Genomic DNA, 14185 nt, shown 5'->3' on the forward strand with positions numbered 1-14185 from the left:
GGAACTTAAGTTGATGGGTGTCGCAAATCTGCATGAATTAAAGACAATTATCAAATCATGTCTTTGTAACTTGAGATGACACTGATCTTATTTTTGTTGACTTTGCAATTAACTTGGCATCTTTCCAATGATCTACATCACTAAAGAGAAACTGTACAAAGCCTACCCTTAAAGTCTCAGAAAAGAACACCATTTCTGTTTTGCTATAATGCTCCTGCATCTTGAACAGTATTTAGCATAGAGAATGTTAACAAACCGATACTGCAGAATAAATCACACTGTGCATTACTGAAACAGCCTAAGGAACATTTCGTTTTTACTGAAGTCAAAGGTATATTGCTGAGGATGGCATCCTTTAAATGGGAAAGTGAAATGTGTTGTTCCTATAACCCAGATCCAAATTGTTCTTGATAGCAGCAAATCTAATTGAAATATATTCATTTATGAATGGAGAAAAGAGAGACACCTAGTGGATGGACTGAAAGACTAAACTCAAAAGCCACCCCACTCCTTCCATCTCTTGTTAAGTGTCTGAAAAAGTCATTTGTCTTCTTTGTGAAATAGGTCAAAAGCAAGTTAGTTACTTCAATTTCAAGAATACTAAAATGCTAACGATTGAACACAGTCTTCTACTTGGGGTTTAAGAAGCCGTATCTTTCTCCTTGTGGGGGTGGGGGGATGGGGGGGAAGAGTACTTAAAATCATTTAATGCATCCTTCCAGTGCCCTAAGGAATAATGTCCAGAGTTGCAACTTCCATTTTATAAAGGTGAAGAAAGAGAAATAGGAAAAGACAGTACTGCTCAGATCAAATAAACGTACTTCTTTTGAGATGTATCAGTGGCAGGTGAATTCAGACATACAACTCAAATGTAATCCAAATGTGAGCTCATTAGCAGATCCTTGATCTTGAAGTTATTAAAATATACATACATATTAAGGGTTGAACCACTTTTTCAATGGCCTATCTTGCAAGGGATGTAGTTAAAGACAGCTATAAATGGATGTGTAAATAGAATTTTAATTTGTGCCACATATGTGACCTATTTTTAAAACAGACATCACCCGGCCTGCACCATAAGTATTCTTTTTAATTACTGAATCAAAACAGTGGCAGGATCAAAAATACCATTTCCACAAGTCCTTTTTGATCCAGATCATTCTTCAAGAAGTATTTGAGGACTTCCCACATGCCAAGAATTGTATTTCATAACAATATCACAAACTTCACTTTTACTTGTAGCCTAAAAACGCTTTCCCAGTTTTTAAAACCCGTTGAGGTACTTTCTAATTCGCAAAAATCCAGTTACATCACTGACAAATTTAAATTTCAGCATCAGTGAGAGCGGAAATATGGTACATAAATTTAGCACGAATTTAGAGGCACATGGCCAAAATGTGTACGAGCTCAAATATGCCACTTGGCCTAGATCAGGACAGTTTAAGGTTCCAGTGGTTGTTCTGTGTATGAAGTGTCCTTTACTTTCTTTCTTTTTAAACATCATTGCCTCATAACGTCCAATTCAGCCTCGAATAGACTTGCTGAGTGTTAGGCTCTTGCTATTCCTTCAGCCCTTCAGCCTGGTAACTATGGGCATCATGCATAACTTGGTAGACACATATTTAGGTCATTTGATACCTCCCTCTCGTCAGCGGCATCTAGCACAATAATGCTGGTATAAGCTCTCCCAACAGGATGGGTCTGAGAGGCTAAGCAAGCTGCCAAGTAAATTCTGAAAAACAAAAATTAATAAACCATATGCTGTTCAGTATAAACAAAACATAAAAACAATCATCACCAACGAGTCCTGTTCAGCCACTAAGTACTTAAGCGGCCTCACATAGTGTGTTCCCTCATCTGTAAAATGTGAGCTGAACTAGACCAAACCCTGAAAATTCCACAGTGTTACTGATGTCAATTGTGTGCGTGTGTGATCTCAACCTTAAAGGCATCAATTTTCAAGGCTCTCAATGTCTGAAGGTGGCAAACATCTTCCCATCTTACGCCCCACTCTTCAAACCTGTCCACATTCACAACATGCTGACCCTCCCCAACTACTAACTGTCACACAGGCCGTTGCTTCCATAACCAAAACATCTTCCCCACCTATTCTCCATCTACCAAAATCTTATCCTTCTTTCAAGGTCTCAGGAAAGACCAGTAGTATTTCAGTAGAAACTGCCCTGTGAAGTACTTCCATCATCTCATGACCGTACATGACATCCCAGCTAAGCATTATGGCACCAAAACACAAGTCTCAGATTTTCTTATTGCCCAACCCTCTAAACAGTGGATTCTTAAGCATTTGCTTGGGAAAGATACCATGTACGTCCAATAAGAGAAAGAATGTATGGTTCTAATTCCAGTATCAACTTTCTAATAAACCTCCAAGAGATTAACAATCTACCACAACACTGACTCTTATTCATTGAAAATGGAGGCAATTTTGAAGTCATCACCTCTAAATTAATTGGTTTAAAATGGGATTTGGACAAAAGAATCAAAATTGATCAATAAAAAGCAGAGCTAGGAATCAGTAGTGTTTCTACCGTTGACATTGAATGTTACAAAACATTTCAGGGCATTTCAATTAGCCTTGTACAATGCTATGATTTAGAGACACTGGCCATTTATTTACACCATGGAGATTTCAAAATGATCAAAGACCTAGTTAAGGAATTATTGAAGACCTACTTCAGAAAATTTACGATCACTTAAATAATTCCCCACTGTTTTATGTAAAATGTCACTGTTTTATTTTTAAGGCAAAAATTTAGCCTTAGTTTTATGATATAGATAATTTTAAAGGAAAAAAGTTGTATACTCAAGTAATTCAAAGTTTTAATTTCAAAGTGAAAAATGGATTTTATTCACTCATCTATCGAACACATTTACCTAACCACTACAATGTGCCAGTAAATATGTAAGGCACTAAAAATATCAAATGAATAAGACAGACCCTACTGTGCAATTACTTTGACTATTATTGGGTAACATCAAAAATAAAGAATTTCAGGCGCACACAAAATAATAATTTTAAACCGTAGCCACACTTTATAACTTTCACCTTTACCTAGCTGAGTTATTTTTTCCTAAAAACCAGTACTACCACCACCACCATCTTTATGAAAAGAAATTCTAAGCTAGGATGATGTCTCCTAAAACTCTGGGCAAAATATTCCTCATTCCTCTGAGAGCATCCTTACTAATGCATTAGCGTCTAAGCTCAGGACATAATGTTTTATTCATCTTCATGCAGTGCTTGAACCATAGTATGTAGTCAAGAAACGCCCCTGGGATTAGAAGCCCCAGACTTGATGCACTATATAGGTAGTATAAATGAGTTGTAGTGTTTGAATAAAACTGAAACTATTTTGACTCAGCATCTCAGTTTTAATGTAATATATAAAAGTCACCAAAAGTGAAGAAACACTGGAAAACAGTAAAGAATAATTATTTGCTAAATCAAAATGACAGAAAAATACCTTTCTTCTTCTTAATTCTTAATTTCCTTATTTTCTTCTTTCAGGGTTTTTTTCCCCCCAAGTTGCCATTTTTTTCTAAATCATTCATTCTATTTTTCTTTTTTTTTCTGTTCCTGTGACCACTGGAGCAATGTTAATGCAATTCTGAATTCCAGTAGGTGTTATTTCAACTCCAGGTCCCAAATGCATCAATTAAACTGGGTTATAGCATGGAGAATACCAAAGACAACCACATATTTTAACTTGTTTTTGTTAAGATTTTATCAGGACCAAGCAGGTTATAACGAAAGTTCCGGTATGCTGAAAAACAAATTATGTGGAAGAGGCATGAACATGTTACAGTATTAAGGAGTTATTAACAATGAGTAACAGAAATCCTTTTCCACTGAAGTCTAAAAACTTTCCATACTCACAGGGCTTCCCTGGTGGCGCAGTGGTTGAGAGTCCGCCTGCCGATGCAGGGGACGCGCGTTCGTGCCCGGTCCGGGAGGATCCCACGTGCCGCGGAGCGGCTGGGCTCGTGAGCCATGGCCGCTGAGCCTGCGCTTATGGAGCCTGTGCTCCGCAACGGGAGAGGCCACAACAGTGAGAGGCCCGCGTACCACAAAAAAAAAAAAAAAAAAAAAAAAACTTTCCATACTCACAAGCAGAATCTAGACATTCTTGCTTAAGGTCAATTTAGGTGTGGTATGGACCTAATTACAAAAATAAAGTACTTATTTTCAGAACTTGCTGTGAAAGTTCTTTATAATTTCTCGCTAACAACTCTGTCCTTGGTCAACTATACAGACTAAGTGGTATTACACAGAAATATGTTCTAAAACACAGGATTCCAATATGAATGGGAGAATGTTTCACCCCTAGAGTTTGCACATATTTTGGTTTGTAAGTATGTTAGCTAATATATTTAGTGCCCATTTAACCTAAGCTGGGATTCTGGGTGCTAACAGTTAAAAGATGAGACTGCATAGGGCTATCCAAGGTACCCGTCTATTGATGATGAATTACAAAACAACAGGGAGTACAGGGTCACAGGAGTCAGAGCTGGGCTGGCAAGAAAATCAGAATACACTGGACTTTATTACTGACAGATCAGTCCAGCATTTAAAGAAACAACAGCACTCTCTACAATGATACAAATAAGCTTTTTACATGACAAATAATTTCCTCAATATTGTTACAAGTACTCTGGTACCGCCTTTAGGGTTATCTGAAAGAATAAAGTTTCTATTTATATAGATATATTCTCTAGGACTTCTCTAGAAATTAAGGAAAGAATAAAGAACATAATAGCCTATTATCCCTATAGTTCATTTTATTATTTCTGAAGATATTTCTAGAAACTGCAGGAACAATTTATTTCCATCTGTTAAAGTAGCTTTGAAAACAAACCAAAGAATTGTATTGAGGGACCCGAATGAAGAGGGCGATAACTGGCAGTCTACACCATTTACTAATGTTTAAGGGTGAAGCTGCACTCACTAAAGAGTAGGCATCAGGTTAGATAGCCACCATCTATTTTACTTCTGTCCATTAATATTTCCCAATTGATCAAAGCCCTGCCTATTAGAAAGGAGACCTTCGATGACATCTTTACTACCACACATGAATTAATTGAAAAGGCTAGGTTATATTCTCACAACTCATAAAAACTGCACTGTTAAATCCAGATAACACTACTACGTTTATATTATAAATTGAATTAAGGTCCAGAAAGTTCAAACAATATGTCCATGATTATACAAATATATTTTTCATGTTTTAACAATAACAACAAAAAAAGCTAGAGGAATTGTATTATCAATTTGTAGAACCAGAATAAAAATTTCCACCTCAGGCCCTCAGTCTAGTGTTCTTCCAATGTAGCACGCTCATGCAGTCTGACATCAAATCGGTGTTACAGATTTTAATTCACTTGGCCAACCTCTACACATATATAACCAAAGGTGCTATATATAAAGGAAATGATATATAATGACAGGAGAGATGTAAAGAAATAAATAGCACTGTTTCTATCATATTATACATCAGGAAACATACAGGAAAAGTTTAGAATCTTCTTGTTTCCCCAAATAAGTTTAAGCTTAAAGCAAAATTTCTGACCTTCACATTTGCATATCAAATAGTTAAGAACATCTTTATTAAAGTATGCATGAGACTGTAATCTGCAGCTTTGTAAACATGTCTTTCAAGCTTGCTTATTTACTATTCAACCATCCTAGATGGAAAAGACGTTTATGACAATACTAATACTTTGTTGGGCCAGGAGGATGAATTCTTCAATGCTTATCAATTTAGTTCTGTATCAAAAGATCTTTGAGGGCTTCCCTGGTGGCGCAGTGGTTAAGAGTCCGACTGCCGATGCAGGGGACACGGGTTCGTGCCCCAGTCCGGGAAGATCCCACACGCCGCGGAGCGGCTAGGCCCGTGAGCCATGACCGCTGAGCCTGCACGTCCAGAGCCTGTGCTCCGCAACGAGAGAGGCCCCAACAGTGAGAGGCCCGCGTACCGCAAAAAGAAAAAAAAAAAGATCTTTGGAAAAACAAAGTGCAAAACAGCATATATAGTAAGCTCCTATTTGTGTTAAATAAGGGAGCTATAGTCATTTCTATATGCACAGAAAATTACAAGGACACGTAAGACATTCTAACAGTGTAATGATGAGAAAATGAGACAGGCTAGTGTAGGAAAGAAATCTACTTTCACTATGTACTCTTTGGTACTGTTTGAACAGTTTTTTTTTTTTTTTTTACAACATTCATGAAATACTTTTTCAAGTAAAAGACGACCTGTGACCCTGATACTATCACCACTACAAGACACACAGTATGTTCTTGACTCCCCCACTCAAAGGGTTGAGTCACATAAATGATTAATATAATTTTAAATGTCCAGATTCACTCTAAATAAAAACTAATGTTTACTCCCCAATTCTATCTTTATATTAAAAACAAACAACAAAAACAATTAAATTGTTCAACTTTTGGACAGAGGTATATATATTAACCCTGTGTGTTATTTTCACGGATAATGAAGTTCAAGTGTTCACTGGTATTACTGCTTAAGTTCTAAAATCCTATAAAACATCTCCCATTTTAGTCTTCTATAAATAACATAAAATTTCAAGTTCATAAGAAATTTTCTACCATTACATTATAGAGATTTCAATGAATCCTATCTCAACAGAAATAAAAAAGTATGTAAATATATAAACACAAAGTAGAATGACACTGCTTCTAAAAAAAAACAGAAAAGGTAATTCAGTTTTAATTTATTTTCATCACTTGTTCTTCATGATCCAGATATTTTAAAATGCAATGAAAATTAACTTTCCATGATATGTCAGGGACTGGCACTAAAAAAACTTTCAGACTGCAAATGAGTTATACAAATGAAAATATCAAATGGAGATCCAGTTATCAAAATGAAAGCACTCAACATATTAAAAGTTCACAATTATTTGTTTAGAGCACATAAAAAAGTCAGCTTGCTAACCAACTGTTGTGATTTTTCAAGAACTACTGCAGAGGTCTGAAGAAAATAGATTTATTAGTTAACTTATAAAGAGATTAAAAGAGCTTGAAACAAGTATTAAAAAGAAATTTGTGCCTTTATTAGAATGGTGTTAGGCTTTAAATATACCAATTTGGGTAATCAAATTATTCATTTTTTAATAAGAAATGACACTGCAGAACTGCAATACTGGTCCAACAGTCTTGTCTTTACTTTTCCTTTAAAGCGAGAAACAGAATGCAAGTAATCAGAAAGCACTAGCAGGCATCAGTTAATCCAAGATACTAGCTTCTTAGTTCCAAAAGCACTTGCAAAGAAAACCACTGGTGGGCATAGGGTACGGAAGCACTTCCTAATAACTGGAATCCCATGAGTGTGTGTGTATGCCAAGTCTCACAGGCTATTTTTTGTATTTATCCTTTACTTGGTCATTTTTTTCCCTCAAATACTAGTTTTTCTTTGACTTTTTTTCCTCAAAGTATAAAAAGTATGAAATATAAACAAGCTCTTGCATTGCACACTTCAGAGTGTACAATTCAAGCATTATAGAGCTATCTACATACCGATAAATCCCATCAAATCTTGGATAATTCAATAATATACAAAATAGCAGGGCACAGAAAGAACTAAAACCCACTTCTTTTTGTTACACGTTAAGATTCAAATATTCAATCTAAAGAAAAACACTTAATCATTTTGGCTCTCCTCTACATTCGCATGTTGATATACTTATTAAAATATTCCTGTATAATTATGTTTGGTCTTATTATTTCAAGTCAGGTTTACAACCTCAAAACCAGCCATCCAGACAAAACAGGTAATCAGAAAGATTATTTCTTCCCCACCTCCCTAACCCCAATAACTATGAAGCCAATTTTACGACATGACTCCAAACACTGGATTGTGACGACAAATGCTAGGTCCAATTTCTTCATAATCCTTTTTGGTGTGGCATACTTGGTAGAACTCAGGCTGCAAATAAAAGCATATATTTTTGTAAAGGTCAAAAATTTACCACTTTTCCACATGCTTTAAAATAGATTTGTTAAATCTAAAATGTTTATTATTAGTCCATTCATGGTACTTGAACAAAGCTTAGAAATTCTAGCAACCATGACTCAAAATCAGCTTTAAGTCTATAACCAAAACTGAAAAGGAGCATTTAACTCGAGTCCCTCCATCCCCCTCCTCAACACCTGTTTCTCCTGGGATTTTGAAATTCTGAGGAATGGAAGGTTGAATCTCAAATGCTCAGACCATTCTGTTGAGGCTTTCCCACATTGTACAGTGAATCAAGAAAAGCAGCAGCATTAATCTAAATTACAGATAAACTACTCCTAGTCATGCTACAAAAACTTCTAGATTAACCTGTTTTCCTCACTCATGGTCTGGTATGGACAGACTGTTCCATGCTCTGTTATCTCATTTCTCAAAGGGCAAAGTTTTTTTTCTTTTTATATCTTTATTGGAGTATAACTGATTTACAATGTTGTGTTAGTTGCTGCTGTATAACAAAGTGAATCAGCTATACATATACATATATCCCCATATCCCCTTCCTCTTGAGCCTCCCTCCCACCCTCCCTATCCCATCACTCTAGGTGGTCACAAAGCATTGAACTGCTCCCTGTGCTACGCAGCAGCTTCGCACTAGCTATCTATTTTACATTTGGGAGTGTGTATGTCAATGCTACTCTCTCACTTCATCCCACCTTCCCCTTCCCCCTCTGTGTCCTCAAGTCTCTTCTCTACTTTTGCATCTTTATTCCTGCTTTGCCACTAGGTTCATCAGTACCATTTTTTTTATATTCCATATATGTGCGTTAGCATCTGGTATTTGTTTTTCTATTTTCTGACTTATTTTGCTCTGTATAACAGACTCTAGGTCCATCCACCTCATTACAAATAACTCAGTTTTGTTCCTTTTTGTGGCTGAGTAATATTCCATGGTATATATGTGCCACATCTTCTTTATCCACTCATCTTTCAGTGGACATTTAGGTTGCTTCCATGACCTGGCTATTGTAAATAGTGCTGCAATGAACACTGTGATACATGTGTCCTTTTGAATTATGGTTTTCTCAGGGTATATGCCCAGTAGTGGGATTGCTGGGTCACGTGGTAGTTCTATTTTTAGTTTTTTAAGGAACCTCCATACTGTTCTCCATAGTGGCTGTATCAATTTACATTCCCACCAACAGTGCAGGAGGGTTCTCAAAGGGCAAAATTACACACTCAACTAGCTTATACGGCACAACTGAAGACAATTCAAATTAAGGAAGAAAATAACTTTTACCTCTTATTTTTAAATGGTTTTCAATCCAAGGTTGTATAGTTTTCAATAATTCAGATAAAAGTTCTTACATTTTATTTAATACTCTGTGTACTACAGGATAAAGCACCATTATTTAGTAGGCTAACAATGTTAAAATATCTTTTAAAGGGGTTTTAAGATGTTTTGGTTTGGGGAGAGGGATCTTAGTAATTCCCTTTATTCAGTTTAGAACATCATACTTCCTGTGTGATGAAACGTAACTCTTAATGCTTTTAAATATTTGCACAGAAAAAACAATGACCTTCTGATATCTGTATTACCACAGGGTTAAAAAATTTTTCCCTACAGATAAATTTTAAAACTTTAAAGGCTCACTCTAAAAAAACAAACAAACAAAAAGAAAATAAATCCAAATGAATTCCACTTTTTAAAATACTGTGTACATTTCTATTCAATCACTTCCCTGAACAATATTATATAAAAATTTAAGAAATTCCTCTTGTTCTTTTAAATTGTGTAAGTACTGATAAATTCTTTTATCTTAAAAAAAAAATCAAATTTTAAAGTAAGCTTCATGTCACTTACTGTGGAAGCCAGCATGGATCCTCCAAACCAAACTGCATATCGCTGCATGTGGTGTGTAATGACTTGTACATCAATAGGTTTTGGCTATAAGAGACATAGTAAGATCAGTTCAATGGTAAATTCATACAACAATTTCTGTATCATTTAACCTTAGATGTACATACTCAAAAATAAGTAAATAAAACTTTAAAAGATGCGGGGGGAGGGGTATACATGGCAAAACAGAATACAACAAAAACAAATTAAGCTAATTTTATTATTTTTCTAAAAACATAACCACACTGCAGTGAGGGAAAGGAACTAACCCAGGTAACCTGTGAACACAATATTATGGCTATGTCCTCAGGCTTAAGATAAAAACTAAGCAAACACTGAACTCCAGTTAGCGGGTCTATTTCTCACAGTGGTATGGATTAATAATTCTGAAACTACGATATATGTATTCCAGGATTGAGCACAAACAAATGTATTATAGAAAACAGAAGCCAGGTTTCTCACTGTGTGGGAAGAACATTACAAATATAGGAAGGTAGAAGGCTAGAATGAACCTTATGGTGTTCTGGAACTTGCATTATCAGTATGAATCCATAGTTTTCAATTTATATAAATAGAGCCAACTAGATATAGATGGATACTCACACGTATCCTAGCTCTGACTGCCAAAAAGGCCTAGAAGCAGTGACCCCTCAGTAGCAATGAATATACCTAGTGTCCAATTCTTGGTGGTTGTTTTTTTTTTAATTGAAGTATAGTTGATTTACAATATTGTGTTAGTTTCAGGTGTACAGCAAAGTGATTCATATATATTTTTTCAGATTATTTTACATCAGAGGTTATTATAAGATATTGAATATAGTTCCCCATGCTATACAGTAAATCTTTTTGCTTAGCTTTTTTATGTATAGCATAAAACTTTGTTTCTTAATAGCATTCTCCACTAAAAGGAACAAGGGTGCATTGAAACAAAATGGCTGATTACAAGACTGGAGAAGAGAAAGTACAAGATGAACCTGCAATATGCTGCTGTTCCAGAAAATAAGGAAGTACCTGAAGAATACTGGGGCCACAACAAAAGGAATAAAAACCACCTCTGAATGATTCCTACTGGCCAAATCTGAGAAAATTTGAGCATCAAAATTAATAATAGTATAATGATATGTTGATATTATATCACACTGATATTAATGATACAGCGTATAGAATAACTGAGAAATCAGGAGTTCACAGATATAACTTAATGAATGAATGAATGAGGTGGAAGGAAATACTCTTCCTTCCAGTAAAGTGAGACTATAAAACATAGAAGAAATGACAGAATTTGCAAAATACCATTTGGCCGCTACCACAGTAATAACTATTTTAGGAAAGAAAAATGGATATTAAAACGAGTGGGTGAGAGTTGGATGAAAATCAGGATAGTTACATAGTCTGAAAGTATCTCCCCATAAGATTATTAAATATAAAGGAAAAAATAACTTTATAATAGAGGAACCGGACAGACACTTAACCAGGTGATCAAAGTTAGCATATGGGACAAATCATATCATGTGTCTAGTGATACAATGCACTAAAAAGAATACAACATCACTTCTGCGGTATTACTGCCAAAAATGCAAAATCTGAACCTAATCATTAACAAAACATCAGACAACCCCAAACTGAGATAGATTCTGCAAAATAAGTTGCTTGTACTCTTCAAAAATATTAAGGTTATAAAAGATAAAAAACACGAGTACTTTTTCCAGATTAAAGGGAAATGATACCTAATTCAAACATGTGATCCTGGATTGAATCTTAGACCAGGAAAAAATAAAATAAATGTATTTTTTTCCTTTTTCTATAAAGAACAATAATAGGAGAAATTTGAATCAGGTCTATAACTAGATAAAATATTGTGTATCAAGGTTAATTTTGTTGATAACTGTAATGGTCTATTTTTAGGAAATACACAATAGAATATTTAGGGGTAATGGGCCATCATATCTGCAACTCATTCTCAAATAGTTCAGAAAAAGGTATATGTGTGTATTTGCATATAGACATATATTTATAAAAACAGAATAATAAAACTAGTATAAAATGCTAAAATTTGGGGAATCTAGGAGAACAACGTATAGGAATCTTCTACTAGATTTTGCCAAGTTTTTTAAAGCATGAAATTATGTCAAAATAAAAAATTTTAAAACTTAAATGTCATAAAAAGATCTGGCTTTTTTTGTTTAAAAAAAAAAGCTGTTTGGCTGCCATTTAAAATTGGATTGACAAGAAATAAAGCCAGATTTAAATACAAATACATAAAGATGTTATGAAGATCTATAAAAATGACTACTGAGTAAAATAAAAGGGAAGGAGGCAGAGTACTCTAGTATACAGGTTTTTCCTGCCTCTCCCATTGCAGAGCACAGGCTCCGGATGTGCAGGCTCAGCGGCCATGGCTCACGGGCCCAGCTGCTCCACGGCATGTGGGATCCTCCCGGACCGGGGCATGAACCCGTGTCCCCTGCATCGGCAGGCGGACTCTCAACCACTGCGCCACCAGGGAAGCCCTCTCATTTCTTATTTAGAAATATACAGGCTTAAAAATATTTTAAACATTTTTACTTTACTGAAATATTGTTTTCAAAAACAGCATTTCTTTTGTCATTTCATGTATCTGTAATGAGTCATTACAAACTAAACAAGTACTTTTTACTGTACTCCAAGGGATAAGTTTAAGATAATCAAAATTTAGGGGCTGAAAACAGTCAGCTGTCATGCAGTTTCTCAACAAGCAGCAATACAAGAGTGTTGTAGTTTACGTTTAAGTAATTTTGAGTGACTGCGGTAGTCTCAGATGAAGCCCTCATTCTTGGTAGTTTTCCAAGTTGAATAAAATGTGTTTTACTTAGCAACATGCCCTCTGAATCAATGTTTTCCTTCAATATCCCACATTTAACGAAAATGAAACAAAATTTACTGAAATTCTGTCTTATAAATACATACAGCAGTCATCTGAGAATTTAAGGCTAATTCTGACCTTTTGCCAGCAAGCCCAAAATTACAGGACACGTAACAGAAAGGTTGTTTTGCTGAACCACCAATTTGATTTCACACTAATGAGGCTGTATGGGAGAGGCTAGAGTCTGTGAAAGCAGGCTTGACCACACAACCGCCTCTCTCAACTCTGCTTTGCTGTCCTGCTATAAAAGGTATTTAAAATTTTGTGGACCCATAAAGAATATTATTGCTGGAATATGCAAGGAATCTACTATATATAAATTATCTGTTTGAGACAGATATCAAAAAAATCTCTCTCGTGGCTATAACCAAGAATATTTTCCAGAAATGTAGGTAATATCCTAGAGGAATGGAATGACCGAGAATATCATGAATATGAATCTATAAAATTAACCACTTTCCATTAGAATACCTCAGGTTCCTCTTATCTTTCTAAATAAAAGAAAGTTGGCAGACATTTTGCATTCCCAATATAATAATCAAGGCACCCTCAACCCTCCCACCAATAACTGAGAAAACCAACCTTCAATCTACCACCACTCAATTCCTCACTTAATTTCAGCCTGGCATCTACAGTTCTTTTCAAATCTCTTTGCAAGCGACGTCCGAAGTCCCTGAACATGGTTGAACCTCCAGAGAGGACAATATTCTGTATTAGTGGACAAAATAAATAAATAAATACAACTTTTATGTAAGAGAAAGAAGAAAAAATTTTAAAGATACAAGAAACGGTACTAAAATCCTATTATACCCCTTTGAAGAGAGGTGTTTTAAAATTTACATTCACCAAGAGAGAAAACAAAGAAGTTTTTAAAAAGTATGACCTAGAATAACAATTTTGCTGTAAATACTGACCTTGTAGAGAGGACGTCTGACATCAATAGGACAATTCTGAATTACTTCATCTACAACTTCTGAGATAGGCTGAGTAAAGTCTGGATTAGCAAACTGAAAAGTAAATTGGACATATGACAGAGATTAGACCACTACTGACTTAAATATCACAATAAAAAATTAAGAAAGCTTTCAGTTCAAAAATAAAAGGACTTCTAAAAACCATAAATTCTGGTCTCTGATTCAAATTAAAGACACTGAAATCAGAGATTTCAGAAGAAATCAAATTAAAATAATGATCATATATACCATTTCATAACCACCAGAATAGCAAACATGTAAAGCCAAACATACTATGAGCTGGCAAAAATCTGTGCAACACTTTACAATGCTGATGAGAATATACATTGATATAAACACTCTGGAGAACAATTTGGCAACATCTAATAAAACTTAAAATGTACCACTACTAACTCCACTTCTTATAACAAACTCCA

The 14185-nt window shown here is 35.2% G+C and overlaps 1 protein-coding gene and 1 long non-coding RNA gene across 2 annotated transcripts in view; both read right to left on the reverse strand.

Moving 5' to 3' along the window:
* Positions 1-33: 33 nt before the first annotated feature.
* LOC113607325 (uncharacterized) lies at positions 34-3990 on the reverse strand. Its single transcript, XR_003427886.1, has 2 exons — positions 3486-3990; positions 34-1732 (listed from the first exon to the last, which is right to left on the reverse strand). It is a non-coding gene; the product is annotated as an uncharacterized LOC113607325 (long non-coding RNA).
* A 2749-nt stretch (positions 3991-6739) lies between these two features.
* The window catches only part of ACTR3 (actin related protein 3), a 57455-nt gene continuing 50009 nt past the window's right edge, over positions 6740-14185 (reverse strand). The window contains exons 9-12 of the mRNA XM_027082615.1: positions 13710-13802; positions 13378-13503; positions 9858-9941; positions 6740-7970 (exon numbers count right to left, since the gene is read on the reverse strand). Of these exons, the coding sequence (XP_026938416.1) occupies positions 7875-7970; positions 9858-9941; positions 13378-13503; positions 13710-13802 (399 nt within the window). The 3' untranslated portion in view covers positions 6740-7874. The remainder of the gene's footprint in view (positions 7971-9857; positions 9942-13377; positions 13504-13709; positions 13803-14185) is intronic.

This window comes from Aethalodelphis obliquidens, unplaced genomic scaffold, assembly GCF_003676395.1.
Source record: "Aethalodelphis obliquidens isolate GAN/ISIS:26980383/991018 unplaced genomic scaffold, ASM367639v1 scaffold47, whole genome shotgun sequence".
In the NCBI taxonomy this organism is placed as follows: domain Eukaryota; kingdom Metazoa; phylum Chordata; class Mammalia; order Artiodactyla; family Delphinidae; genus Aethalodelphis; species Aethalodelphis obliquidens.